At 44.7% G+C, this 25459-nt stretch overlaps 9 protein-coding genes across 9 annotated transcripts; 3 read left to right on the forward strand and 6 right to left on the reverse strand.

Moving 5' to 3' along the window:
- The first annotated feature begins 220 nt into the window (after positions 1–220).
- LOC6611073 lies at positions 221–1105 on the forward strand. The gene is made up of 2 exons (XM_002035594.2): positions 221–473; positions 530–1105. The coding sequence occupies exons 1-2, from the start codon at positions 311–313 to the stop codon at positions 1021–1023; spliced, it is 657 nt and encodes a 218-aa protein (XP_002035630.1). The 5' UTR covers positions 221–310; the 3' UTR covers positions 1024–1105.
- Positions 1025–2176, reverse strand: LOC6611074 (ubiquinol-cytochrome-c reductase complex assembly factor 1). Its single transcript, XM_032719377.1, has 4 exons — positions 2033–2176; positions 1734–1922; positions 1424–1675; positions 1025–1360 (listed from the first exon to the last, which is right to left on the reverse strand). Exons 1-4 carry the CDS (start codon positions 2087–2089, stop codon positions 1073–1075), a joined length of 786 nt encoding a protein of 261 aa, XP_032575268.1. The 5' UTR covers positions 2090–2176; the 3' UTR covers positions 1025–1072.
- A 224-nt stretch (positions 2177–2400) lies between these two features.
- LOC6611075 (SURF1-like protein) lies at positions 2401–3655 on the forward strand. Its single transcript, XM_002035596.2, has 4 exons — positions 2401–2703; positions 2772–2893; positions 2954–3148; positions 3207–3655. The coding sequence occupies exons 1-4, from the start codon at positions 2500–2502 to the stop codon at positions 3586–3588; spliced, it is 903 nt and encodes a 300-aa protein (XP_002035632.1). The 5' UTR covers positions 2401–2499; the 3' UTR covers positions 3589–3655.
- On the reverse strand, positions 3627–8746 carry LOC6611076 (UDP-glucose 6-dehydrogenase). The gene is made up of 3 exons (XM_002035597.2): positions 8395–8746; positions 5854–5992; positions 3627–5398 (listed from the first exon to the last, which is right to left on the reverse strand). Exons 1-3 carry the CDS (start codon positions 8542–8544, stop codon positions 4257–4259), a joined length of 1431 nt encoding a protein of 476 aa, XP_002035633.1. The 5' UTR covers positions 8545–8746; the 3' UTR covers positions 3627–4256.
- Positions 8747–9222: 476 nt separating this feature from the next.
- LOC6611077 (cilia- and flagella-associated protein 52) lies at positions 9223–11924 on the reverse strand. The gene is made up of 5 exons (XM_002035598.2): positions 11330–11924; positions 10565–11269; positions 10274–10503; positions 9999–10215; positions 9223–9935 (listed from the first exon to the last, which is right to left on the reverse strand). Exons 1-5 carry the CDS (start codon positions 11749–11751, stop codon positions 9284–9286), a joined length of 2226 nt encoding a protein of 741 aa, XP_002035634.1. The 5' UTR covers positions 11752–11924; the 3' UTR covers positions 9223–9283.
- Positions 11925–11978: 54 nt separating this feature from the next.
- On the reverse strand, positions 11979–12953 carry LOC6611078. The gene is made up of 3 exons (XM_002035599.2): positions 12798–12953; positions 12442–12734; positions 11979–12334 (listed from the first exon to the last, which is right to left on the reverse strand). Exons 1-3 carry the CDS (start codon positions 12865–12867, stop codon positions 12155–12157), a joined length of 543 nt encoding a protein of 180 aa, XP_002035635.1. The 5' UTR covers positions 12868–12953; the 3' UTR covers positions 11979–12154.
- Positions 12954–13595: 642 nt separating this feature from the next.
- On the forward strand, positions 13596–15598 carry LOC6611079 (putative serine protease K12H4.7). Its single transcript, XM_002035600.2, has 4 exons — positions 13596–14553; positions 14615–14753; positions 14816–15287; positions 15355–15598. Exons 1-4 carry the CDS (start codon positions 13766–13768, stop codon positions 15480–15482), a joined length of 1527 nt encoding a protein of 508 aa, XP_002035636.1. The 5' UTR covers positions 13596–13765; the 3' UTR covers positions 15483–15598.
- Positions 15506–16434, reverse strand: LOC6611080. Its single transcript, XM_002035601.2, has 2 exons — positions 16236–16434; positions 15506–16161 (listed from the first exon to the last, which is right to left on the reverse strand). The coding sequence occupies exons 1-2, from the start codon at positions 16300–16302 to the stop codon at positions 15590–15592; spliced, it is 639 nt and encodes a 212-aa protein (XP_002035637.1). The 5' UTR covers positions 16303–16434; the 3' UTR covers positions 15506–15589.
- A 256-nt stretch (positions 16435–16690) lies between these two features.
- LOC6611081 (G protein alpha i subunit) lies at positions 16691–24134 on the reverse strand. Its single transcript, XM_002035602.2, has 5 exons — positions 23602–24134; positions 17946–18417; positions 17787–17881; positions 17535–17723; positions 16691–17478 (listed from the first exon to the last, which is right to left on the reverse strand). The coding sequence occupies exons 1-5, from the start codon at positions 23720–23722 to the stop codon at positions 17288–17290; spliced, it is 1068 nt and encodes a 355-aa protein (XP_002035638.1). The 5' UTR covers positions 23723–24134; the 3' UTR covers positions 16691–17287.
- Positions 24135–25459: the final 1325 nt, after the last annotated feature.

Genomic DNA, 25459 nt, shown 5'->3' on the forward strand with positions numbered 1-25459 from the left:
TAGACCTGCCCAAACACCAAAGTGTGGACATAAATTGGAATGTTACAGTGATCACTCAATGTAGTTAACCAGTAAATTTCTACCTGTAATGTAACTGTAACTAATGAACAAGGTTGTCTTAATGCAGTTAAATAATAACTTATTATTGCGTAATTTCCCTTTATTTGTTAAGCAATTATGCCATACAAAAGGTGTCGAATGGTTTTCGCTTAATCGTAGCTCTGCTGTACTTCATAAGGTAAACAAACATGGCTTAAACAAGAGATTCCTAATTATCAAGTTCAAGATAGATTAGTTCAATTTGGTAGCCATGCGCACCAGTTACAAGAAAAACAGACCTTTCGACTTCAAGCTAATTGATCTGGTGGAACCCAATCCTGTGCTCTATAAGAGATCTGGACTCTCGAACTACGATGCCATGAAGGCGAAAACCGATATCTGGGCTCGGATAGCCGAGATGATGGGCTGTGATGGTGAGTCAGTTAATAAAAGCATTAGTTATATCAATTTAACGCTATAATCTTCGTAGTGGACTTCTGCCTGATGCGCTGGAACAATCTGCACTATCAGTTTCGTAAGGAGTTTCGCCGCGCGGACACCAGTGGATCCACCTGGCCGTACCTGGAACGCCTGCGATTTCTGGCCGAGATCCAGCCGCCCTCCAAAGTGAAAACCAAACCCAAAACAAATAAACAGGAGGCGACCATCCAGACGGAAACTCCTGTGCAGTTTCTGTGGGAGACCTTTGAGGATGGGGATGTTCCACAGCAGTCGAGTACGTTTATAATCGAGGAGGTCATCGAGGAGCCCAGCGAACAAATCATCCACGAGGAAATCATCTACGAGGAGCAAGAGCCCGCTGAGATACTCTCGCCCAGAAGCAGCTTCCTCCAGATTGACCAGGTACTGGCCCAACTAAAGGAACCGCAGCGGAGAAGAGCAGAGCGAAGGATAACAGCATTTCTGCTCAAGTGCCAGCTGCGTGCCTTGAGTAATCAGTCCGTGGAGGATCTTAGCATCTAGCTCCCAGTTCACATACTCTCAAACTTTATTTTTAAAAAACAGAATATAACTAAGATAAAACCTTGCACTTGTCCAATTCCAACCATGCCACTTTCGGCTTGACAATGAACTGATCGCGCGGCAAACTGTCCAACATGCTGGCCTGCTGTCGGACGTACTTTACCAGTCGCTCGATCTGCTCGTAATCATCGCAGTTCATCTCGAAGAAGCGGCGCCACAAGGCGCAGGCCAAAACCCGATCGTCGGACATGATGCCCTCGTCGTAGGCGATTAGGGCCGCTTGGAACTGCTCGGATAAGGTCTCGATTTGCTGACGGGTGCGTGAAGGATTGTGAGCCTGTTAGGAAACGTAAGAAGAGTTTGATGATTACATATAATGGTGAACTCGAGTAAAACCTACTCCCAATTTTTTGGCGCGTGTGTTGACATCTCCCCACATGGCCTCCACAATGCAGTTGCGCAGGAAGCGTCCATCCTCGCCCGTTTCGGAGCCCTCGGCCATGGAGCGCATCAGGAGTAGCCAAACATGCAGTTCGGTGACCAAAAACCAGGAGTTGAAGGTATTGGGCAGATTGAAGTCGCGAAAAAAGGTCACATAGTTGATCTTGTCGGCGACGCTTTCGTACAGCAGGTGACTGGTTACCTTGAGGCGCTGAAAGGGATCACTACGATGAATATTAATCAAATAGGGAAAGTATTCCGAGTCCTACCGCCTTTGTGTTCGGTGTGAAGCCCACTTTGTTGAGCACTCTCTTCAGGATTCCGCCTTCTGCGGCTTCTGCTGCGCCGGGTTTCGTTTTATTGGGATTATCCACAACGCCGGTGGATGAACACAAGCGGCAAGGTTGCTCCAGCAGCCCCAGTATCGCTGGACTGTGTTTATACGTATGTTGTGTTGCCTATATTTTTAATTTAAAAATTTTACATTCGTTTATATAAGAGTTGATAGCGGTGCATTCGGATGACCGTGTTTTGAGTAAATAGAGTGCAGCCATGGCATTAAACATACCCATGTGGTTCTCGCTATGCCGCCGGCCAGTCTTGCAACTGCACGAGTGCACTGCATTCTTAAATATTTCCTAAATTTACTAAAACAATATCGTTAAAAAAAAATCCAATTGCACGCGACAACAGACCAAAACAGCTGATCGTAACAGGGCTGCCAACTTGGGTATAACGACATGTTAACAGTGACTTACGAACATATGATTAACAGAAACAGTTAGAAATCTTTGTAAAGAAAAACAAGTGTTTTATTACATGGAAAAAGTATGAACTATTACTTTATTTTCTTATATACTTTAGACTTTTGTAGTTTTAATTCATAAAATCAAGAAAAGCTTACATTCGGAAATGGTGTGACCGCATGAAGTTATTATACGTTCATAACGGTGCAGAACGGTCCTACTATCAACTTCCAATTGGAAATGTAAATAAATAAATAAATAGAAAATTTAGGACAAAATAAAAGAAAGTATGATGCGTTTTGGGAGCCAGATGTGCCGGCAAGTGGCCTTTAATATGCAGACTGTATCCAGATACCCGGGCAGCATAAACAACCCGAGATTATTCATTAGGAAGATGACACAACAACGATCGCCGGTTAATTGGACAACCAGTATTCCCAATCAGGCGGCAAAAGACAAGGAGAAGATTGCTTCTTTGGGATGGTTCCTCCTGGTGGGTAAACACCAACTCCTCTACCTACACAAACAACTAATCCTTGTTGCTAATGATCCATTCTCCAGCTCATACCGGCCACCACTTTTGGCTTGGGCTGCTGGCAAGTTAAGCGCAAGATTTGGAAGGAGCAGTTGATCAAGGATCTCAACAAGCAGCTGAGCACGCCGCCTGTGGCTCTACCAGAGGAGTAGGTTTGCCCACATATTCTGCAATATATATTCCCTTTACAGTGTGTTCCATCCCGCAGTCTCAGTGACTTAGCCCAAATGGAGTACCGCCTGGTGAAGATCCGTGGACGCTTCCTTCACGACAAGGAGATGCGCATGGGTCCGAGATCGCTGATACGTCCCGATGGCGTGGAAACCCAAGGAGGACTCTTCTCGCAGCGCGACTCGGGCAATGGCTTTCTAATAGTAACCCCTTTTCAGCTGGCAGATAGAGAGTAAGTTGTGCTCGAGGAAATCCCATAGAATCATCTTAAGAATCATCGATTTCCCCAGCGACATAGTGCTCGTCAATCGGGGTTGGGTGTCCCGCAAGCAAGTGGAGCCGGAAACCAGGCCGCTGGGCCAACAGCAGTCGGAAGTGGAGCTCACCGCCGTGGTGCGCAAAGGAGAGGCGCGTCCGCAGTTCACACCTGACCACAAGGGCAATGTCTATCTCTATCGCGATCTGGCGCGCATGTGCGCCGCCACGGGAGCGGCTCCTGTCTTCCTAGACGCCGTCTACGATCCGCAAACGGCTGCACATGCTCCAATCGGTGGACAGACACGCGTGACCCTGCGCAACGATCATCTGTCGTACCTGGTGACCTGGTTCAGCCTGTCGGCGGCCACCTCCTTTCTGTGGTACCGCCAAATAGTCAAGAGGATACCCTTCTGAAAAGGGAACTCAAATCAAACGCACTGTTGTTATTTTTATTATAAAAATTTACATGCTCTCGTGTAAATGCTGGTTTTTATTGGCCCGCCGCAGGAGGGGATTCGTCCTGCAGGGACTTAATATTGCAACTACCGATCCTCGAGTGGCGGATCGACAGGGGAATAAGAATATGAATACAAATACGGTTCGAGGGTTTCCCTTGCGGGTGTGCCTAGTTGAATACTTTAACTATTTAGAAACACACTCGTTAGTTTGGGTCGATATGGGGAAAGCTAAATAATATTATATTGTCTGATCATAAAAAGTTACGCTACGTTTTATAACTTTGTGGTTAATCATTGCCTTATGTTGTTCAAATAAGTATTTCGCTTTCTAGTTATATACAGAAATGTTTTAAAAGCTCATATCCTTTAGAAACTAATGTACAAAATGCAAGAATTCAACTTAACTTTTCACTTAAAATTGACAGAGTCCGCTAATGATTTGAAATGATTTCTTGGAAACGATCCTATTCTCCAAAAACATGCTTCAACTTAAGCTTAATCGACCCAATCTAACACACACTCAGCTACAGAAAAGAATACGGATATTTACAATTTAGTCTCGCAAATACTGGAAATTTCGCCAACTTTAAGTGTAAATGCCACCACCTCCGCCGACCGACGCGCCTAAAGCTGCGGCACAATGCCCCACGAGCGGAGCAGTCCAGTGCGCTGGTACTTCTTGCCGATGGTCTGGACGTGGAAGCCAATCTGCTGCAGTCGCTCGTGGTCGAGAATCTTGCGGCCGTCGAAAATGTAAGCCGGCTTCATCATCGATTGGTATATGCGCTTAAAGTCCAGATCGACGAACTCATCCCATTCCGTGCAGATGACCAACGCATGTGTGGCACGCACTGCACTGTACGGATCACTGTGGATCTGCACCGCCTTCTTCACCTTCTCCGGCGATTCCGTGACACTGGGATGCGTGAGGTCGTCGATGATCTGCTCGGGTTCCACCTTCGGATCGTAGATATCCAGCGCGGCGCCCTCCTCCAGCAGCGTTTGGCACACGGTTATGGCGGCCGTTTCGCGCGTGTCGCCCGTATTCTTCTTGAAGGCAAAGCCCAGGATCGCTATCCGCTTGTCCGACACCGTGTTGAACAGACTCTCGATGATCTTCTGCGAGAAGCGACGCTTCTGGTACTCATTCATGTCGATCACCTGCTGCCAGTAGGCGGCCACCTCGGGCAGATTGAGGTTCTCGCAGATGTAGATCAGATTGAGGATGTCCTTCTGAAAGCAGCTGCCGCCGAAGCCCACCGACGCCTGCAGGAACTTGGAACCGATGCGAGAGTCCAGACCCACGGCCCGCGCCACCTCGGAGACATCTGCGCCCGTGGCCTCGCACACCGCCGACAGCGAATTGATGCTGGAGATTCGCTGGGCGAGGAATGCGTTGGCCGCCAGCTTGGACAGCTCGCTGCTCCACGTGTTGGTCGTGAGTATGTTCTGCTTGGGTATCCAGTGCTCGTAGATCCACGACAGCTTCTCCACCGCCTGGTGGCCCTCGGGCGTCTCCTCGCCGCCGATCAGCACGCGATCCGCATTCAGCAGGTCATTGATGGCGGTGCCCTCGGCGAGGAACTCGGGATTGGACAGTATGTCGTAGTGGATGCCCGGCTTCTGGTTCGCCCGCAGTATGTGCATGATGCTCTCCGCCGCCCGCACGGGCACCGTGCTCTTCTCCACCACGATCTTGTTGGACTGCGCGATCTCGGCGATCATCCGCGCTGCGCTCTCCACATACTTGAGGTCCGCCGCTCGGCCTGCAGATTGAAAAATTGGATTACTAAGTGATCTTAAGTATGGCAATGTTTACTTTCGATCTAATTTGAAGTATTTTTCCACCAGCAAAGATAAACGTGTGTATGAAACCACGAAAAGTTAAACATTGCGATGACTAAAAGCTTTAATTACTTTTTCAATTAATTTGATTTTAGTGGCGTGTGATTGTCAAACGATTTCTGATTAAACGCGCACTATGCTTGGTTTATTTTTAGAACTTATATTTTCAAGTGCCAGCTCATGCTGTAATTATTTATGCTAACTTAGCTATTTTATGGCTATTTAACTATGCTATGCTTTAATAGGCAGTTATTTTTAAGCTATGACATGATATTAGCCATAATTCAAGCTTATGAAGCTTTAGGATTGGAATAATGCTATATTATATGATAACCTCTCTATTGATTTTGTTTATATTGGCTTATTTCGTACTTACCCTTGCCATTGCCGCAGGTTTTTGTGGGCGTGTTGACCGAGATGAAGATGAGGTCCGCCTCCTTGATGGCCGTCTCGATGTCCGTGGAGAAGAAGAGGTTCACATTGCGGCACTTCTTCACCACCTCATCCAAGCCGGGCTGTCACAAAGAAGAACCAAAGTGCCTCATTAATATAATTTAGAAGTTATTCCACAAGTTGTTGGCCTAGTTTTGAGTTCCTTCTTTAAAATGCCAATCACGACGACCCGCGCCCAAAGCTGAGCACTTGGTGACGTTCCCACTTCGTCGCCCGATAAGATTATAACCCTTCTGTATGGATATATGTACATATATATAGTTTGTACGTAGGTCTTATCCGATTGGGTTTCCCAAGAAAGCTATCTTGCAATTAACTCTGCTTTACTTCTGTTTACTTGGAGTGGTCCACTTGTTGGCATTTAATGATTAATTTAGACGCTATGGAATAGGGTCTTCCCATGACCATGCCGCTTATGCAATACGTGTATTCACACGAACCCCTGATTCACCCACCATTCACCACTCTCATTCAACGCATTCAGTTTCAGCCAGACATGTTTCCGTTTCAGATACGATTTGAATGTTCATTGAACTCGTTTTGCCAAATTTGCATACGTATTTATACGAATTTCTCCGTGGGGGCAGGTGTTAATAGCTGTCTTTCCACATCGCATTTCATTCGACTAAGCAATATAAACAATCTATCAGTCTAAACACATCTAGCTGGAAACTCAGTTACAAGAGCCAATCAAACAGATACAATATGTTATTGTGGAATTTTTGCTGAAAAATATACAATTGGTATGCTATCAACTGTTTGCCCGATAAGTTTTCGCGATGTGCAAAAAGGCTAATTGAACATTAATGAGTACAGCGAGTAGGAAACGTTGAAAATATGTAGGTGTCAATGGAAAGTACGCCAATTGTGCAAATTCCAAAAACAAGAGGATGTTGTTGACATGCTCGCCCTGACGTCGCCATCGCCAGCAAATTGCATTGGAGTACTCCAAGTGCTGGCCATGATTGTTTGCTGGTGGTACTGCAATCTTGGTAAGTGAGTAGCGATAATGGGAAACTCATTGGTATTTGTAATCAACCAACTTCAACTCGAACTTCATTGGGGGAATTTATCTTGAAAAGTTTATTTTTGGAATTTGTGAGTCTAGGTAAGAACATTTACGTCTAGACTGCAGTTAATCGTGTATTTTCTTGATGGGTTTTTAACTATTTTTAGGGATACAATAGGAGAGCGATAAGAATGAGCTAAATATATGTAATATACCATCTTCTAAGGCTCGTGACAAATTGTGTGCGTTTTAACTGATAATGGGTACTACTGCTATAGGATAAAAATACCAATTGTCTACTAGAAAACAAAGTATATATATATATAACACAAACTGAGTGTTTGGCTGCTTGTACCTACTTCTATTCGTGCTTTTTTTCCCCCAGAGATACTGGCTGTTTGTCGGAAACGTGGGTAATTGGACAATTTCCAACTAATGTGCGCTCGCTAAACCAAAAATTATAAGAAAAAAACGCCTTGCCCAACGAGCTTATCTCGACCCGAGACTTTGTTTTGGCGCAGAACCGATAAGAAGAGTGGGTAGCTCGACATATGTACACACATAGATGAAGAGTCTACAACAGTGGGGAATGAGGGCGAACGGAAGCCAGGACGGAAATGCGCCAGTGGTGTGGTGGAGGAAGGCAATCCGCTTGCACCTTATGGCTTCATACAAATGCGCCTTGTAGTATCTGGAACTTGGGCCTGATGGAGCGACGACTATGGTATGGTCACGCAGTCTGGAAAGTAAAATCGATTCCCACGCTGCTTTTCCGTTCCAAATCATATTTCAGCAATCAAACGGCTCTGCGCGCTTTTCATGCTTTATTTCGAGTGACTAATGGACTGACCATTGACCTTGTTGTGGGCCAAGTGCGTTGAGCACCTGAAGTCTGGTAGAATGCCGGACACGCAGCGTTGTTCAAGTGAAGACGGACTACACTGCGCGAAAACTGACTGGAGTTTCGTAAATCTGGCTAAATATAAAATGATTTGTAGTTAAACAAGCTGGATAGCAAACTAAATCTTGGTTAAATTACAAATAGTATTTGAATGCTTTTTATACTGAATGATAAATATATCTATAATCCATGTAATCTATCTCATGGATGGAATTATTCAAGAAATCTCCAAATAGATCTGGCATTTTCTGTGTGAGGGGAACTGGTTTACTAAGTGGACATGAGGAGTGCGGGGGGTATTCACCGACTTGGACATGAGCGGTCATCGACGTTTTGGTTTCTGCTCGATGGTTCGGATCGGGAATTGATTGATGTCTTGTTTGTTTATGATTAGTGGAAGCCCCGAAAAGCAGAAAAAACACACAAATTTCAAGGCTAAGGCGTGAGCACACACACACCAGTGCAGCTATAGTGCCCTCTCACTCTCTCTCTAGCACACACAGTGGCACTTCCTATGTACATACAAACGGTGAGGAAGAGGAAAGCGAACGTACCTCGTAAATGGGCAACTTATCCGAATTCCACTGGGCAATCCGCTCGGAGCTCTTGTCCACCAGGGTTATCACGATATCGGGGCATTTGAGCGCCATAACCGCGCAGGTCGGACCGCCGACATAACCAGCGCCAATGCAGCAGACCTTCATTTCGTTGCACACCGCTATTCGTCGCTCGATTTGTTTTGCTTCGCCGTTCGTCCCTTTCGTCTGCTGCTGCTTCTTCTTCCTTCTTGTGCGAATTTCCCACTACTTATTGTACTTGTTTTTTTTTTCCGGCGAGTGTCGCGTGCTGTTCGTTTGAGCGCTCGGAGGAATCTGACTTCACGCGGCGGCGGAGCGACAGTAACTACTACAAATGCCGCTGAGAATCCATGCACACGAACTCTTAGTTTACGAACACGATTAACAACAACAAGGCTGGCCAATAGTAATTCAGTGTGAACGCAGTGCGAGCCGCCCGTTACACCACACGCCAGCAGGGTCATACTGGGAATCTAAAATATAAAACTTTCGTTTCTTAACAAATTAATAACACATAGACATATTTACTACAAAATTCTCTGTTTCATTGAGACTTGATTTTAAGTTTAAAATAATTTGCTTGCTCATTTGAAATGTTTGAAAATTGGTTTGACGAACATGTTTGATTCGAACAAATTGTTCGATTGCTTGAACGGAACACAGTTAAGTGTGACCAAACACTCATTTAATCAAATTAAATTAAATTTGAAAATGGTTTCTGTTAGCAAAGACTTAATCAATAAGATTTATAAAAGAGCCAATTTATCCTAGAAAATAAAGCTCCCATAAATAATCTCAGATAAATCAAGCTAATGAAGGACAACTGCCTTTATTTCACGACAAAAAGAAACTGGAAAGGAAAAGCTCAGCACTTGCGGACATCCGGAACGATTCCGCACTCGGCATAGGGATCGACGCCCTTGGTATCCTTTTTGGCGCACGGCGGGCACTCCACGCAGCAGAGATCGTCCTTGGGAGTGGCCTTCAGCAGGCCATCGATGTTCTCGCCCTTGGGCGTCTTTAGATTGGTGCCCGAGTTGACCCGCGACGGCACGTCACTCATCCTGGTTTTGGACGATGTCTTGGGCAGCGAATACTTGGTGACATCCGGCGGATTGGGCCTGCCCCAGAAGTCACGCGGCACATCCCAAATGATCAGCGATCCGTCCGTGCTGCCGGTGACAAACATGGTCATACAGGGACTATATGCACAACTGATCACGGAGGAGGCGTGCTCCGAGCCGATGCCCACCACAGCACCACTGTTGTAGTCCCACAGCTTCACCTGCAGATCGCTGCCCACGGTGATGAAGTAGTCACCCGTTTCATTGATGGCCAAGCAGTTGACCGACGACTTCTTGGACGCAGTTAGTTCCCTGATCAAGGCTCCATTGTAGACCATCCAGTAGATGATTCTGCCGTCCGAGCCGCAGGTGATCACTTGCACTCCAGTTGGGAAGTAGGACGCGGACATGAACTGCGTGTTGGCGGTCACCACTTGTTTGCGGGTCATACGTCTGTCGGGGATTAGTTGCTGTATGAGGAATACATGCTATACATTGCCACTGGGATTAACTCACTTAATGTCCCAGATCACACAAGAGCCATCGGTGCAGGCCGAGATCACTTCGGTGTCGAGATAGTTGATGTCCAGCGAGGTTATGGGTCCCGAGTGATCTTTCAGCACGCCTACGAGATCCTGGCGATACGGATCGATCTTCCACACCCTCACCTGTCCCTCGATGCCGCCAGTGACGATCAGGCGACCCGACGAGGCCACGGCCAACGCACTGCATCCTGTGTTGAAGGAGAGGATTTCAGTAAGAAGGCTAGAATTGGTATTCCCAGAGTTCACCCTTGTTGTGTGCGTTGGGTATGGCGTAGATGAGTCTGCCGGTGATGGGAGTGAAGGCGCGAATGATGCCATCGTTCCAAACGGAGACTATGCTAGTGCCATCGTGGGTAAAGCGCACGCAGGCGCAGTTGAAGTTGTAAACCATGATGCGCAGCAGCTCCTGCTTGCGACCAGACGACCAGATGCGGATGCACTCCTTGCCCGAGGTGGCGAAGACACCAGAGTAGTTCCTTAAATATATGTGATCAATTGTAGGATATGGATTGCAATTGCAATTGCTTTAGTACTCACTTGGGAAACGTGATGCAGTAGACCGACTTGGTGTGGCACGTTCGCAGCAGCTTGAGCACCCAAGTCTTGATATTTAGCCCATAGATCTCGTTGGTGTCCGTGCAGATGTAAAACATGTCCGTTTTCGAGCGCACAAAGGACGAGATCCTGCCAGAAACGTGAGTCTTCTTTAGGGTGCGCAAATATGGCCATGTCGGACCGGGATAATCGCGAAAGTTTATGAGCGGCACATCGGTACGCTCCTCCACCAGCTCTATATCACCATTTCCAGCTCCAATCAGCAGACGTCCGCCTTCCAGGACATACAGAGCACGCACACCATTCACATAGCGATTGCAGTCCCTGCCCGTTGGCTTCCTGGGATTGTGGGTGCCGAAGGCTCCGAGGATGCAGCTGGTGGAGCCTTGCTTGCTCACATGATCGCGATCGCAGCAGTTGAGCACGATCTTCACAATGTCACCGGTTCCGGTGCCCAGATAGGCAAACTCATCCGTCTTGTTGATGCGCGCACAGTAGAAAACCCGCGTCTTGCTGGCCATCAGCACATCCTGCACGTACAGCTTCTTCTCCTCACGCAGGATGCTCCACAGGCGCAGATGGCGATCGCCGGCGGTCACAAAGAAGTACGGATTGTTGTGCAACGGCCGGACAGTCAAGGCATTTCCAGAGATGGCCCTCGACGCGGGTGTTTGGCAAATGGGAGAGCTGTAATGGCGAATATAGTCATTGGACTTACAAGCATGAGCTTTGATATGGATAACTTACAATGCCTCCATGTCGAAGACGATCACGGAACCATCATCCACGCCGCCGATGGACACCACGCATCTATCCTGGGCAGTAAAGCAGATGGCCTGCACGGAGACCTTGTGCAGATCGTGGCGAGCGATCTCCTTGCGCTGATCGTAGTCCCAGATGATCACATAGCCGCGAAAGCCCATGTGATTGATCTGACCGGAGGCCATGTACTTGCCGCTCTTGCTGAGATCCAGGCACGATATGGTGTTCGTGTGTCCGGCCACAAACTCCTGCGTATTCTTCTTGTAGTCGGCGATGCCGATTTTGTTGCCCAGCGCAAAGATGATGGAACCCGTGACCGGATGCTGGCGCACTCCATTCTCCACCTTGCCATTGATGCCGAAGATCGCGCGCGGCAGCAGCTGCCTGCAGACATCTTGTTCGCCCATTTTTCCAGTATTATAGCTAAATATACGATTCGAAATGTAACATATAAGGGGGTTTTTGTGTCTGTTCTGAGCTTGAAGCTTTTTAACCGGCTTGTTTTTTGTTTTTTGTTTGAAACAAGGCAGTTGGAATATCAAACAGCGACCGTTGCTTGGTTGCCGCTGTTGCCAAAGGAACTCATATGATGCTAAGGTAAATTGGTTTCAAAACTAGTAAGTAATCTGGGTAGTTCAATTTCAAAATAATTTTAATGTTAAGTTTAAAACTAAGTTAACGACAGAATAAAAGTTTAAGTGGTATATCAAAACGTCTTAAGTGATTATAAATGTTTCAGGGTTCAAACTGGTTTTGAAGTTAGATAATGGAAATCTAAATTAAAAAATTAGTTTTAGTTAATTTAATTAATCAAGTCTCCTTCTTTAGCTGCAGGGGCACTTGATTACAGAACTGCTTTAGCTTGCTGATGTTGAGGGAGGAGCAGCTTCGCTGCACGCGATCCTGCATTTCGATTTCCTTCTGGATGAGATCATCCATGGCGGCGTACTTTTCCTCCTCAATCTTCAAATGCGCCAGCATAGCCATATTCTGAAATTGATTTAGCATTAATAAAAACGTAACAAAAAGCATCCTTTTCCCATTATAATGATTGAAATTAGGCAAACAAATTAGTTTCCTTTGGTTCTACAAGTTACCTCTCTGTATTTGGCCTTCAGCTCCTCCAACCTGGCTGTTTTCTGCTCCTCCTCCTCGCTGGTATACTGATTCTCGAAGAACATGTGCTCCGGATGCAGCACATGCGGTGGAACGTGGAATACTTTGCTGTCCAGTTGCCTGAGGGCTTTCAGGCCCTTGGAGGCGGATGCCTGGAAACGACGCTCCACGTTCTCCTTCTCCGCTTCCAGTAATTCCGCTGTGGCGGGTGTCTTGATCTTGTCGATGATCTGACCAATGCCTTTCTTAATTATGTCCTGCACAATATGTTCGCCTATTTAAAAGGAATTAATGGTTAAAGGACGCTGATCCAGAGATATAAGGATGTGGTACTTACGCTCTGCCGACAGCTGTGCCGCTGTGAAATTGAAGAACTTCTGATCGTAGGTTAGGCTATTGAAGTCCATTATGACAGATAACAACAATATTTTTTTAGATATATTACAATTAAACTGGACAAAAACGTAAACAATCCAAATTGTCGCGCAATTAGTGTTACCGTTTTCAGAATGCAAAAAGATGATACCACAGCAACAGTGCTGCCATACTTAGCTACAAAATCTAGCTACTAAATTTGGCTACTTCCTAATAACTGACTATGCAGATGGAAATTATGAAAAAAACATAACTATATAAACCTATGTAAAATTTGTGATAAAGACATTTATTGAGCTTCAACATTAAGGGCGCTGTAAAACTCCGCAATAATATCTAGCTTATGTATAGATATTTAAAAAAGCTCTATGGTGTTTATTAAACTACCTGAATTCTTTATTAAGGCATTCAAAATAAAGGAATCTTCTATTCCGTTAGTTGAGTGAGAATTTAAAATTACAAAAAGGTGGAAATTAAAAAAAGCATGTATACTTTTCTTATTTACTTGACAAATACCTCGAAAACACGTTCACATTTACGGCGCTGTTAAGCTCATCGATAATATCTGGCTAAAAAATAATGCAAATAAAAAAAAGCTAAATTGACTTTTGTAAAGTCACCAGACCACTTACAACATATAGACATATCTTTCTTTGCTTGAAATTACATTATTTGATTTAATGATTCAAATCAATAACCATGAATGCCCCTAATGTTTTGGTTTTGTCTTGCCGGCTTTGCGAATATAGATAATACAGCGAGAACTGAATAATCAGGAGAGTGCGACACACATAACGGTGCCTATATAAATAGAACACACCACTCTCCTTCAGTCGCTATTTACAGTTAGGCACTGTGCGAGGTTCCAACTAATTAAATACTTCAATTACTGCGATTTCTACTTGACCCGAACAAACAAAGGAGGCAAATATGCTTTTCATTGGGGGCGTTTTGAGGCCCTTGGGAGTGGGTCTTCTGCTCCTAGGACTGCTTGCGCCCATTTCTGGAATGGGATTTCGACGCGGAAGGCTGACCAAGGGATTCCTCGGGGAGCCCAGCAAGATCCCAACCCTGCAAAGGAACCTGCACTCGGAGGATTTGTGGTTCGAGCAGCGATTGGATCACTTCAAGTCGAGCGATAAGCGCACCTGGCAGCAGCGATACTTTGTGAATGCCGACTTCTATCGGAATGACAGCTCCGCACCCGTATTCCTGATGATCGGCGGCGAGGGCGAGGCGTCGGCCAAGTGGATGCGCGAAGGCGCCTGGGTGCACTATGCCGAGCACTTTGGAGCGCTGTGTCTGCAGCTGGAGCACCGTTTCTATGGCAAGAGCCATCCCACAGCTGATCTGTCCACCGAAAATCTGCACTATCTCAGCTCGGAGCAGGCTCTAGAGGATTTGGCCAGCTTTGTGACCGCCATGAAGGTTAAGTTCAATCTGGGCGATGGCCAGAAATGGATCGCTTTTGGTGGCTCCTATCCGGGATCGCTGGCTGCCTGGGCACGCGAAAAATATCCCCAGCTCATCTACGGTTCAATCAGCTCCAGTGGTCCTCTGCTGGCTGAGGTTGACTTCAAGGAGTATTTCGAGGTGGTCAAAGCCTCTCTAGCTTCCTACAAGCCCGAATGCTTGGATGCCGTGACCCGCAGCTTTGCGCAAGTGGAGATTCTACTCAAGCACATGATTGGCCAACGCAGCCTGGACGAGAAGTTCAAGTGAGTGGATTAGGTTATCATCTTGCACAAATGTTAATTTTGTAAACCATTTTATGCTCAGAACCTGCACTCCCATTAAGGACTCCATTGAAAATGACCTGGACATGGCCAACTTCTTTGAGAATCTGGCCGGCAACTTTGCTGGAGTGGTGCAATACAACAAGGACAACAGTCCTCATGCCAAAATCACCATTGACGATGTGTGTTTCACCCTCACTTTGATCCCTACCAAGTCCATGCTAACAATGTTTAAACTCCCTAGATCTGCGATGTCATGCTCAACACCACGGCGGGTCCACCTGTAACCCGTTTGGGCCTCGTCAACGACATGCTATTGAAGGAATCGAACACCACCTGTCTGGACTACAAGTACGACAAGATGGTGGCGGACATGAAGAACGTTTCCTGGGACTCGGAGACGGCCAAGGGAATGCGCCAGTGGACATATCAGACCTGCCACGAATTCGGCTTCTATCAGACCTCGGATAAGCCGGCTGACACATTTGGTGATCGCTTCGGGGTCGACTTCTTCATACGCCAGTGCATGGATGTGTTCTCCAAGAATATGAACGCCAAGTTCCTAAAGCTGGTGGTGTCCGCCACCAATGATAACTATGGCGCCCTTAAGCCAAGGACCACAAATGTGCTGTACGTGCACGGTTCCATCGATCCCTGGCATGCTTTGGGCTTGGTCAAGTCCACTAGCCCAGCACTTCCTACCATATACATAGAAGGTATGTGCTTACCAACACATTTTCCTCATATAACTCGGGTAATATAAGCATTTATTGTTTTTTGTAGGAACTGCTCACTGCGCCAATATGTATGAGCCGGTGAAAACCGATCCGCCCCAACTGGTGGCCGCTCGCAACAAGATACTCAAATTCTTGGCCAAGCTACTGGATGGCTACACCTCGGCTTTAATCTGATGGAAAAGTGGCCAAGTCAAGTGTAATTTTGGACTCGTCATCGAGTTGTTTAATTTTTTTGCTTTCGCATGAGTTGTATAATATATATTTTTCGGCTCCGCTGGGAGTTAATCCTTCTTGGCCTGCTCCATTTTTTCGTGGAATCGCTTCCAGTAGTGCTGCACCGTGGCATTTCGAACGATATTGTGCTCGACAAAGTTGAGCAGCCAGGTGCCTGTTAGGTAGGTCAGGTCATAGAAGAAGGCAACCACGCGAAAGAAGTACTTCTCGGTCTGCTCCTTGCTGGGCAAGTTGGCCATGACATCCTGCAACTGCTTGGCGGCCGCCTCCTTGGCCTCCGATGCCTTCTTCTGCGCCTCGGTCTTCTTGTCCTCGTTCGAAGTGCCCTTGCTGCGCACGATGGCGCTGGCGTCCAGTGGCTCGGCTCTGCCCAGTTTACCGCCTGCGTTGACTACGGAAATGGCTGGCGCCTGCACCTCGCCAATGGGCACATCCTTACGCGTAGTGTTCTCTGGGTTGTTGCCCAAGGTGGATGGAAAGCCTGGAGCCGCAAAGCCGGGCGGCACGTTCTTGGGCTTCTCATCGCCGCCACCTTCGGCGGAGAACTTGCGATCGAGATTCTGGAACAGAGTCCGCGGGCGCACAGTGTTGCCATTGAGGCGATTCAATGTGGAGTAGTCTTTATAGTGGAGAAAGGCGTAAGTATATGTAGTTTCTAAAGAAAACAAAAACACGTGCGCTTGCTTCACTTACTCCACGCTGTGGCCAGTGGTCCCACCACCGACTTACTCCATTTGGTTATCACCATGGCGCGAATCATCTTGCAAGTTTAAGCGGCGATTGTAGATTTAAAATTCTTCACTGAAGCGATTGAAAATTTCAACAAACGAATTAATCCAAAATGCCTGACAAAAAGCAAAATGCGGAAAGGCCAACTTGATCAGCCAGAGTTGCAACTCTTTCCGAAGAAAATCCCTTTTTTTAGGGAAAGAACGCTAAGTTCTAAAAAGCTAACCCTAAAACAAAAGGAATATTTTTAAGATATTTGAGCAAACAGGAACAAGCTATAGCTCTAAATTGGTATATAAACTAAACAAACTGAGAAATGCTCAACATAATTTAAGGATCCAAATATTTATTTAACTAAGTTGTCAGCTCTGTAAGCACAAATGGAATAATGGGGAGCATTGGCAGCATTCAAGTACGAATTGTTATTTTGTATAAATTGTCTTTTATTTAGGCTATTACTAAACATATTAGTAAGTTTACTAGTTACATTTTAGGGCTTACAACTCCAGGCCTTAGGTTCGCCTTAAATAACGCTGTCAAGCTCTTGGCAAAAAATAAACGTCCGGAAAATGGCTTGGGCCCAAGGAGACACCTCTGGGGATTCCTGGTTGGGGTGCTCCCCTTGGTCACCGCCATTAGCCCGCGAAACTTAACTAAATTCCAAAGGGAGCCGATCGGGTTGAGGGTTTAGGATGTACAAAACCCACCGGCTGTCCTTTGTCGAACTTAACAATTGTGTGTTAGGCTAATGATTAAATTAGTTAGCTTATGGGTGCAATTTAATGGACACGGTTAACTAAATTGCAGTTGGTTATGGTATTTGTTCCGCGACTACTGGCAACCAAATCGGTTATTAAAATTACGCGTGTCAAGCATGTAACGCATTTAAAACATATATGGATCATAAGAGCGTAAATGTATCGAGTTCTTAGCGTTTAATGGAAATGTTTATGCGCGTTTTCCTTTAATACTACGACGCCAGCTAAATAATGAAGATCTTGTGCTCCGCCGCCCTCTCAGAATAAGCCAATTTGTTTCAGATTGTTCTTGATGATCACATCGGTGACGGCATCGAAGACGAACTTCACGTTGTTCGTATCCGTGGCGCAGGTGAGATGCGTGTAGATCTCCTTTTGGTCTTTTCGCTTGTTCAGGTTTTCGAACTTCATGCGAATGTAGCTGGCCGCCTCCTCGAAGGTGTTGGTTCCTAAAAGGATATCAAGTTAACCCAAAATGTAATTGTTTCCTACACTCTTATCTTACCTGTGTACTCTGGGAAGCATATCGTCAGCGGAGATCTCTTGATCTTCTCCTCAAACAGATCCTTCTTGTTGAGGAACAGTATTATGGATGTTTCCACAAACCACTTGGAGTTGCAGATGGAATCGAACAGCTTCAGGGACTCAATCATGCGATTCATCTCTTCGTCCTCGGCCAAAACTAGATCGTAACCTAAGTAACGAAGTATATAACAATTGCATTAGATTCCTAAGATTCTTAGAATATTTATCTTACCCGATAGCGCGACGCAGAAGATTATGGCCGTAACGCCCTCGAAGCAATGAATCCACTTTTTGCGCTCCGATCGCTGGCCGCCCACGTCGAAAAGTCTAAAGCAAAAGCATAACCATTAGAATCGAATCAACCGGAAGTGGGCAATTAATGACTACTCACTTGAAGTGCAGCTGCTTGCAGGAGAAGTGTGTCTCGATGATGCCAGTGGTCTTCACCCGCGTGCGTAGCACATCCTGTTGCGTGGGTATGTAGTTCGGTTGCGCGATCCTATCCAGCGAATTCAGATAGTATCCCGCCGAATCATTCAGCTGATATTCGCGCGATCGGGCGAAGCTCTGCTGCACGCCGCCGTCTGCCCAGAGTTTCTTCATCAGGAGCACGATCTCGGGCAGCAGGATGCCCTCGTCGGCGGCAGAGGCGTGTGTGAAGAACTGACGGGCAATGTCCGTCCGGCCCGGATCGGCAAACTCGATCTTCAGGCGTCCCATGGCGCGGATGATCACCATCAGACTCTGCACCGTGTTGCTGAAGACCACGCGACGGTACTCCTCGCATTCCTCCTGCGAGTAGCCCGTGTCATGGATGATCTTCATCTGTTTCACAATCGTTGACTTCCCCGACTCTCCGGCGCCTACAAAATGAATTCAACAGAGTTTATCAGCTAAGGGGTACTATATTAAAGTTTATAAAGAATCATTTGAAGGAAGTGTGTAAATACCAAGTTCAGGGCGTAAAATTGAATGAATGAATCGATGAGTTCGGATTCGGGGAGGGGTTTTTAAGTTGCCCAAGGGGAACGGAAGTGGAATTTATGAATGAGACGATCGAGAAAAGCTGCTCAATTGCGCGGCTCAAAAGGTCACGCTCAATTGCGCTGGTCAAGTTGGGAAATGAATGAACATCGTATATTGCAAATGCTCATATAATACAGTATGCCGGATTTCAATACGAATGACATGATCACCATCCAAATAAGGGGTCAAAAATATGTGATAACAGATCAAGTTATATGCACATTATAATGGTATGGATAATCCCAATAGATATTATAATTTATGAACTTCCCAGTTTCCATTCCCTTACATCAATATGCATGGCCAAGCCCTGGAGTTCGTTGAACCACCCATCAGTTCTCCTCAAAAGTTATCAAAGGCGGAGAAAATTAACTGGGCATAATTTTATTCGCCGAGTGCCTTCAATTGTAAAATGAGACCTGACCCGCCAGCGTTGATAAACAACAAACACACGGGCTTGTCTGGGCAGTTTATTATGTATGTACTATGTATGTATATTATCATCATCTGCTGCGTCGAATGAATGAAACATAATCGCATTACGTGCTCGCCAGTTTCCCTTTTCGCTGAAAACTGAAGAAGCTGAAATCGTAGAGAAAATGGGCAAATCTTCCGGTCCAAGTAATATGTCTATTTCGAATATCTATAGCTATATATAAACATATATACGCGATGTTGGGGCATTGCAACAATGGCGCATTAAGCCGACTTTTTGCTGCAGTTGGTAGTTGGGTCCATTCCCAGCCACCGGATGATTAGGTAATTGCCAAAGCCAAAACTTCGACTTTACTTTCACTTTTCTCAACTTTCAGCGCTTCGGTACTTGCACTGAAACTATAATTGTTTTTGCTATTCATACGTAGGTATATCAATCACCCATGGTTGAAGTTCCCTTGGGCGGATGGTGCTCATTTAATGAAGATTGGTAAGTTTAATACATATGTTACATACATTTTTGAAGATTAAAAAATGCAGACTCTTGTTTTAGGTACCATAAAGTGTTAGGATGAGGTCCACTCTAATTGTTATGTGCTGGCCACTGTTACATCTACTGTTAATTTATATTACATTAAATGGCCACTGTTATATCTACGTTAATATACATTACATTAATGGCCACTGTTACATTTACTGCTAATAAGTATTACCTTAAATATGTTTTATATATTTTATAATGTATTTTTAACACTTTAATTTCAACCAATCCCGAACAATGCTAACTAATTTTGCCATAAAAAAGCGTCGGAGCGAAAGAGACGGCTGCTCAATGCAGATAATGGGCAAACAACGGTCGCCGCATAATGATGAAATTGACAGATTTGAATACGAATATGGACATTAGGCGATGTTCAAACTTGCCACCGTGTGGAAAAAAGCAGCGAACAAAGCAATCCACAAATGAGCGGCTGGAAAAAGGTCAATTTAATAATAATAATACTAACAAAATGCGAAAGAGTGTGTGCGTGTGTTGGTGTGGCTGGGCCTTCATTTATCAATGCACCGTTAGCTGTGCCATAACAAGCGCCCAGCGACAGCGCGTGCGAGCGAGAGGCCAACAATAGGGCGAGAGCGAGATGGGCTCAGAACAACGGCGGTACGCACAAAGCCGCGTTTACAAGCTCATCAAACGGTATTATAATTAACATCATAAAACAGTGAATATCGGCGAAAAGAGAATCTGCGGAGAATGCTGGATTTCTAGCTTCTATTAATATATCTTATAGTTGTTAGAAGTTACTAAACTTTTTTTTTTATGTTTATTAGAAATTGAAATTATAAACACTCAAATATTTTTTCCATGTGTCAGAGAACGTACTAAAACTATTAAAAAATTATTATTATTAACTATTTATTAAATAATTATATAACTACTATATTTATATATAAATTAAGCGGGATAGGAAATTTAAAACCAATTGAAAGACATGCAGTTGTCACTCTATAACTTATTAACTTTCCAAGCTGTGTGCAACGTATTGCACCAACTAATTCGTTAGATAATTACTGATCGACGTTAGAATATTCATTGGAAACACGGTGACTAAGGAGAAGAAAGAACAATAGCTGTAGACAGCGAGAGCAGGAGAATCGTAAGAAGAAAGTGTTTGCGCCATGAGTAATCAAGTTAAATGGCGCCTGGCCTCAGTTATCGAAGTGGGAAATGTGTTAATCAGCGGAGAGTGTGAAATTGATCCGACCCACCGAAAAAGTAAACAATTAAATCAGATGAAAACGGAAGCACCCACCCACACAGTGACTTTCACGCAGATCTCTCGATTATCGTGAAATTTCCTATATGTGATGCACATATGTACATCAATTATTTAACCACATATAGTATATAAGTAGTAAGTAAGCTGATCGAAATTGACGTATGTATAAGGTCGCTCGCTTGGCGATAATTTTGATAAGCCCAATGATACTTTCAGTTTAAATGTGTTGGTAAGTGAGTTCTTAAATAATTGAAGATTATTAAGTTGACAGTCTGGGTGCCGATTTTGATATTGGTGCGCCAGCAGCATGACACTATTTTGTTTATATATTATTTTCTTCGCCTTTCATTTTTTATTTTTATTTTTTACAGATATCCGAGCTGCTTACTCATGCCCCCCAATGGAATTCTGTTTCTCTCCACGGTTTGCTGTTCTCTCTCTCTGCAAATATCATGAAAATAATGCAGTAATTTACTATCGTTTTGGTTGCAAAACGGGTGAAAAAGTTGTGCTTTTCAATTGAAAGACGTATGGAAAGAGGGAGGGAGCGTAAGGAAAAGGGGAGGCAGCTGAGTGTAATATAAATTGAGTGTCAGCTGAGCAGCTTTATTAAATCTACACAATAAGCGCAGCGTTGGGGGCTGGCAATTCCGATTCCAATTCGAGCAAGTAGTCGCGGTACACTGGGAGAAATTACTAATAAACTCAAAGAAAAATATATATATAGTATATATTCTAAATAAGATCAATTGTAACCAATGTCTATACTGCATTTCGAGAAAATATACTTTAAAACTATATTTTTTAAAGAAATGTTGGGATGCTGGATTTATTATTTTAGTCACTAAACATCAAATCAACACAATTCTTATTATTGAAATAACGAAATAAACAAAAGTGTCTATAAACGCACACTTTATAGAGGAAATCTATCATATTTAAGAGTAATTTTCTGAGAATAAACACTTCGTACACTGATTTTTCTTTCCGTGTAGCCGCGCCAGCTGCATTTGTTGGCGGGCCCATTTATTTGCGCTAATATCGTTCACCCCACTTGAAATGTCAGCGAACAAACAACGAAGCAGCAACAAAAACGGCCAATTACTCAGCTGGAAGTCGGAGGAGAGCTGCAGCAGCAGTTCGGAGATCGGAGATCAGAGATCGGTTTTCATCATGATCCAGAAATTACAGAACACACGCCGCCCCACAAGGTGCAAACAATTGAATCAAGTGTAAAATGTTGGTCTAAATTCCAAAATGCAACTGGTGCAAGCTGTTTTCTTGGCTATGTAAACCAGAGCCATTTACACTAGTCAACCTGGGGTTTGGACGAAAACAGCTGGAATACTGAGAGATAATAGGGGATATCTTCTAATGGGGATGAAAATGGTAGAACTTTCCCGCACCTTTTAGCGGACATATTCCAAACCGGTTTACAGGGTTTTTCGTTGAGGCAAACAGTTTTCCTCATTATCTTTCAGCCTGCAAATACAGTGGTTACTCGGAAACAAACATTGTGCAAGGTGCAGTGGGTTCTGAATGAAATGTAAATGAAAACTACACTTTGCATAGGTTCCTAAAACATCATTTTCTAATTTACATCATTCTTTTAGAAAAATCTATTTGAAATGATAACATTTCACATTATGAATCAATTTAGTACAGTAAACCCTATATATCAGTTAACTTAAATTAGGTGTAGTGTTGCATAGCCAGTCCTGTCTGTACTTTCCAGCCTGCCACTTGCTGCCTTAGTCATCTTGGCCCGCTTCATTGGCCAATCAGCCGCGCTGGAGGAAAAGCTCCACGGCATTGTTTTTCGCAAATGAATGGCAATGAAATGAAAAGTACACACGCACACGGTGAAATATATTATCGTTCCCATATGCCGTGCATATAAATCGGCGAGTGGAAATTTAATTGCAGAAGGTTGCAACGCGGCGCGGCATTCAGTTTCACTGCATTTGCCGCAGAGGTCGGGTCACCATATATATGTATGTTTGTATATGCGATACGATGGCGCCTCGTCGCTTGAATGGTTTTTCCTGCAAAGTGGAAACCGCTGCACTATCAACAAACATGTTTCCATTGCGGCAATGCGATTCGATCGATCCAAAAGATCTGAAAAGTGCGTGCCAGCAGACGAGAAGCGAGCACTGGGTACCGAGAATCTAGAATCGAGTGTATCCGCACAGCCAAACCGACATTTGGTTTCAATTTACGTTCAATTCCCTTATCGCCAACGAATTATTGGACACAGACATTGCATAATGCACGATCTACGAACAGACGGATTTGTTTAGCCCCAAGCAGCCACACAAACATTGGTTTTCCCAGATAAACAGAGCTGTGTGGAGTCTACTTACTCCATTCCATACATCTTTATAGTCGAAATATGGCATAGTTTGAATTCGACTTTTGACTTTTATGTTTAAACTGCTATCTAGAATAATTTTGTTTCATAATAAAGACTGATAGGTAATCTTAAAAAAAAATTTAATTTTTTGTGATTTTAGTCTGACTAATTCGTTGTAATGTGGCTCTATTGTATTGTTTCTTCCCATGCCTTCCAGCCTTTTCCAGATCCTTTCGCACTGGAAAAGCCGGCAAAAATCCTTGCCCCAACTCACCACAGCCGAAAGCGCAAAGCAACGGCACCCAGCGGAAACCCACCCCGCCCAAGCAAAGCAAGCGAACGAAAAAAAAATAATGAGGTCACAACGCAAAATTCAGCAAAGAATTCGCAAAGGGGGGAAATACCGGAATAATGCTAGAGAGGTGAAAAGGTGAAATGGAAGGCGGACGCACCCAGCAGCAGCAGTTTCACCTCCGAGGCGGCCCGCTCGCCCTCCGCCCGCAGGGCTCGATCGATGTTCTTCGACCGCTCGATGGCCTCCTTATCGCGTGCTGTACTCACGGCACAACCCATCTTCGAATTATGTCTTTAGCGCGTATGCGATCGCAATTTGTTGCTCCTTTCTCACTACGCGCACTCTTCTCACTCGCGATTTCTTCCAACAATTTCGAGATGCGTCTGCGCGTCGTCGGCTGTACACTCTTTTTCTTTTCGTTTTTTGTGTGCGTTTCCACCTCTCTTCCTTTTCACACAAACACACCACACATGCGCAGCGCACGCACACACAAACACACGCACACACACTGGTTGGAAACGTTTTTGGGGTGTTTTGATATTAGCCCGATTGCATTGCTGTTGTTAACGCTTGTTGCTGCAGCGGCAGAGCCGATTTAATATTCTTTTGTCGCTTAAATTCGCTTATCCGCTGATTTTGCTGTGCGCAATATGATTCACTTCGCGTCGGATTGGTGTGACCGTTTGCTGAATATCACAGATCGCTTGCCCGCTGGCGTTAGTACATTGCACGCGATCGATTCTGTGGCAACGCTGCTGGGTGTGGTACTCTGCTAGCAGCAGTCTGGCAGTACTGGCGGGGTGTGTGACTTGGCTAGCATCTTCTTGAAGGCAACTGTGACGTCACTCCTGGGCGGCAAATTTTAAATTATTTTAATTGATACACACGCATTTTTATTGTCACAACTTTGTATGTTTAAGTGCTTAAATGCCACTTATATGATCTTGTTTCCTTTGGTCAGTCGTGAGCCATGCATGCATTATGCCCAACTTGCCCTTTGCATTTCAATTTGTTGTTATAGCGCTTTAAGTGTAAATAAACATAGCCGAAAATATGATGTTGTTCTGAAATGCACGCACCGCCACTCCCCCCTCATCTTTACCAACGCAATATGCACGCAGCCCCGTTGGCTGAAAAAGTTCTCAGGGCCCTGGCATAAATAATATTTGCCTTTATTTTGGGACAATTCCATTCCATTCTCGATTTGAATCCCAAATGTCTGTAGTTGCATGCGGTGCAGGTACAGTGGAGCTCCTTTCTAACAAACTGGCAATATTTAGAATCATTTAAAATAAATTCGAAGCACAAGGACATAATTATGTCAATTCTTAAATAAAAAATCAGTAAGAATTAAAGCAATTACTTTTGAATGCACTGTTAATCATTATATCTAAACGGAATTGAGTTTATGTTTCTATTAATATATTTATTTATCTACTTATTTTTAGAGAATCATGTATGTGCATTGATCTTATAAATAATAATATTATATAAATAAATTATTGAACTAATTTTAATATCTCAAAATTCCATTAGCATAATTCCACTTATAGAAGCTGCTCTGTTTTTTTTTTCAAAATCGATGATATTAAAGGGAACTATTTTGTGATCGCGGTGGGGAGGGGGTGGGGGGTGTTCTTTCCGCAGCTAATTTATCTAAACAAAGCGATGCGAAGGCAGGAAGACGAGGATGCGGATAAAGATGAGAATGGGAATGAGGATGGGGATGGGGTCGCAGTGCAAAAGTTTTGCCGCCGCCGGAGGACGTCACATGTGGCCCCATCCCCCTAAAGAAACACCCCCTCCCCCCAACAACCGCCCCTTCATCCCCCTGCCCACCCCTGAAAATAAAGGCCATCAACGGGTCATGATTTACACATGTTTACACGAAACGTGCGGCATTTGCAGAGGGGTGTAGAAAGAGGGGGTGGGGGGTTATATTGGGGGTATCTGCTGTCTTGTGAATGAATGATCATTTGTGCTACCCCCAACACCCTGCAACCTCTGTAATTAAT

The sequence above is a fragment of the Drosophila sechellia genome, chromosome 3L (genome assembly GCF_004382195.2).
Source record: "Drosophila sechellia strain sech25 chromosome 3L, ASM438219v1, whole genome shotgun sequence".
Lineage (NCBI taxonomy): Eukaryota > Metazoa > Arthropoda > Insecta > Diptera > Drosophilidae > Drosophila > Drosophila sechellia.

What these genes read in the sequence shown, in the direction of transcription:
- LOC6611076 (XM_002035597.2), bottom strand. Translation starts at nt 8,544, where the DNA reads ATGAAGGTCTGCTGCATTGGCGCTGGTTATGTCGGCGGTCCGACCTGC. An exon ending in ATAAGTTGCCCATTTACGAG is followed by an intron (nt 5,993 to 8,394) that starts GTACGTTCGCTT and finishes TCTTTGTGACAG; the next exon opens with CCCGGCTTGGATGAGGTGGT. An exon ending in AACCTGCGGCAATGGCAAGG is followed by an intron (nt 5,399 to 5,853) that starts GTAAGTACGAAA and finishes TTCAATCTGCAG; the next exon opens with GCCGAGCGGCGGACCTCAAG.
- LOC6611078 (XM_002035599.2), bottom strand. Translation starts at nt 12,867, where the DNA reads ATGGACTTCAATAGCCTAACCTACGATCAGAAGTTCTTCAATTTCACA. An exon ending in GGCACAGCTGTCGGCAGAGC is followed by an intron (nt 12,735 to 12,797) that starts GTAAGTACCACA and finishes CCTTTTAAATAG; the next exon opens with GCGAACATATTGTGCAGGAC. An exon ending in TGAAGGCCAAATACAGAGAG is followed by an intron (nt 12,335 to 12,441) that starts GTAACTTGTAGA and finishes AATCAATTTCAG; the next exon opens with AATATGGCTATGCTGGCGCA.
- LOC6611077 (XM_002035598.2), bottom strand. Translation starts at nt 11,751, where the DNA reads ATGGGCGAACAAGATGTCTGCAGGCAGCTGCTGCCGCGCGCGATCTTC. An exon ending in GTCTTCGACATGGAGGCATT is followed by an intron (nt 11,270 to 11,329) that starts GTAAGTTATCCA and finishes TCGCCATTACAG; the next exon opens with CTCTCCCATTTGCCAAACAC. An exon ending in TGTGTGATCTGGGACATTAA is followed by an intron (nt 9,936 to 9,998) that starts GTGAGTTAATCC and finishes AATCCCCGACAG; the next exon opens with ACGTATGACCCGCAAACAAG.
- LOC6611073 (XM_002035594.2), top strand. Translation starts at nt 311, where the DNA reads ATGCGCACCAGTTACAAGAAAAACAGACCTTTCGACTTCAAGCTAATT. An exon ending in CGAGATGATGGGCTGTGATG is followed by an intron (nt 474 to 529) that starts GTGAGTCAGTTA and finishes TAATCTTCGTAG; the next exon opens with TGGACTTCTGCCTGATGCGC.
- LOC6611074 (XM_032719377.1), bottom strand. Translation starts at nt 2,089, where the DNA reads ATGCAGTGCACTCGTGCAGTTGCAAGACTGGCCGGCGGCATAGCGAGA. An exon ending in GCATAGCGAGAACCACATGG is followed by an intron (nt 1,923 to 2,032) that starts GTATGTTTAATG and finishes TTAAAAATATAG; the next exon opens with GCAACACAACATACGTATAA. An exon ending in CACGCGCCAAAAAATTGGGA is followed by an intron (nt 1,361 to 1,423) that starts GTAGGTTTTACT and finishes GTTTCCTAACAG; the next exon opens with GCTCACAATCCTTCACGCAC.
- LOC6611081 (XM_002035602.2), bottom strand. Translation starts at nt 23,722, where the DNA reads ATGGGTTGTGCCGTGAGTACAGCACGCGATAAGGAGGCCATCGAGCGG. An exon ending in GGTGAAACTGCTGCTGCTGG is followed by an intron (nt 18,418 to 23,601) that starts GTGCGTCCGCCT and finishes TTCATTTTGTAG; the next exon opens with GCGCCGGAGAGTCGGGGAAG. An exon ending in ATGCTTCCCAGAGTACACAG is followed by an intron (nt 17,479 to 17,534) that starts GTAAGATAAGAG and finishes ATATCCTTTTAG; the next exon opens with GAACCAACACCTTCGAGGAG.
- LOC6611080 (XM_002035601.2), bottom strand. Translation starts at nt 16,302, where the DNA reads ATGATTCGCGCCATGGTGATAACCAAATGGAGTAAGTCGGTGGTGGGA. An exon ending in ACCACTGGCCACAGCGTGGA is followed by an intron (nt 16,162 to 16,235) that starts GTAAGTGAAGCA and finishes TCCACTATAAAG; the next exon opens with ACTACTCCACATTGAATCGC.
- LOC6611079 (XM_002035600.2), top strand. Translation starts at nt 13,766, where the DNA reads ATGCTTTTCATTGGGGGCGTTTTGAGGCCCTTGGGAGTGGGTCTTCTG. An exon ending in CCAAAATCACCATTGACGAT is followed by an intron (nt 14,754 to 14,815) that starts GTGTGTTTCACC and finishes TAAACTCCCTAG; the next exon opens with ATCTGCGATGTCATGCTCAA. An exon ending in TCCTACCATATACATAGAAG is followed by an intron (nt 15,288 to 15,354) that starts GTATGTGCTTAC and finishes TGTTTTTTGTAG; the next exon opens with GAACTGCTCACTGCGCCAAT.
- LOC6611075 (XM_002035596.2), top strand. Translation starts at nt 2,500, where the DNA reads ATGATGCGTTTTGGGAGCCAGATGTGCCGGCAAGTGGCCTTTAATATG. An exon ending in CTTTGGGATGGTTCCTCCTG is followed by an intron (nt 2,704 to 2,771) that starts GTGGGTAAACAC and finishes TCCATTCTCCAG; the next exon opens with CTCATACCGGCCACCACTTT. An exon ending in TTTCAGCTGGCAGATAGAGA is followed by an intron (nt 3,149 to 3,206) that starts GTAAGTTGTGCT and finishes CGATTTCCCCAG; the next exon opens with CGACATAGTGCTCGTCAATC.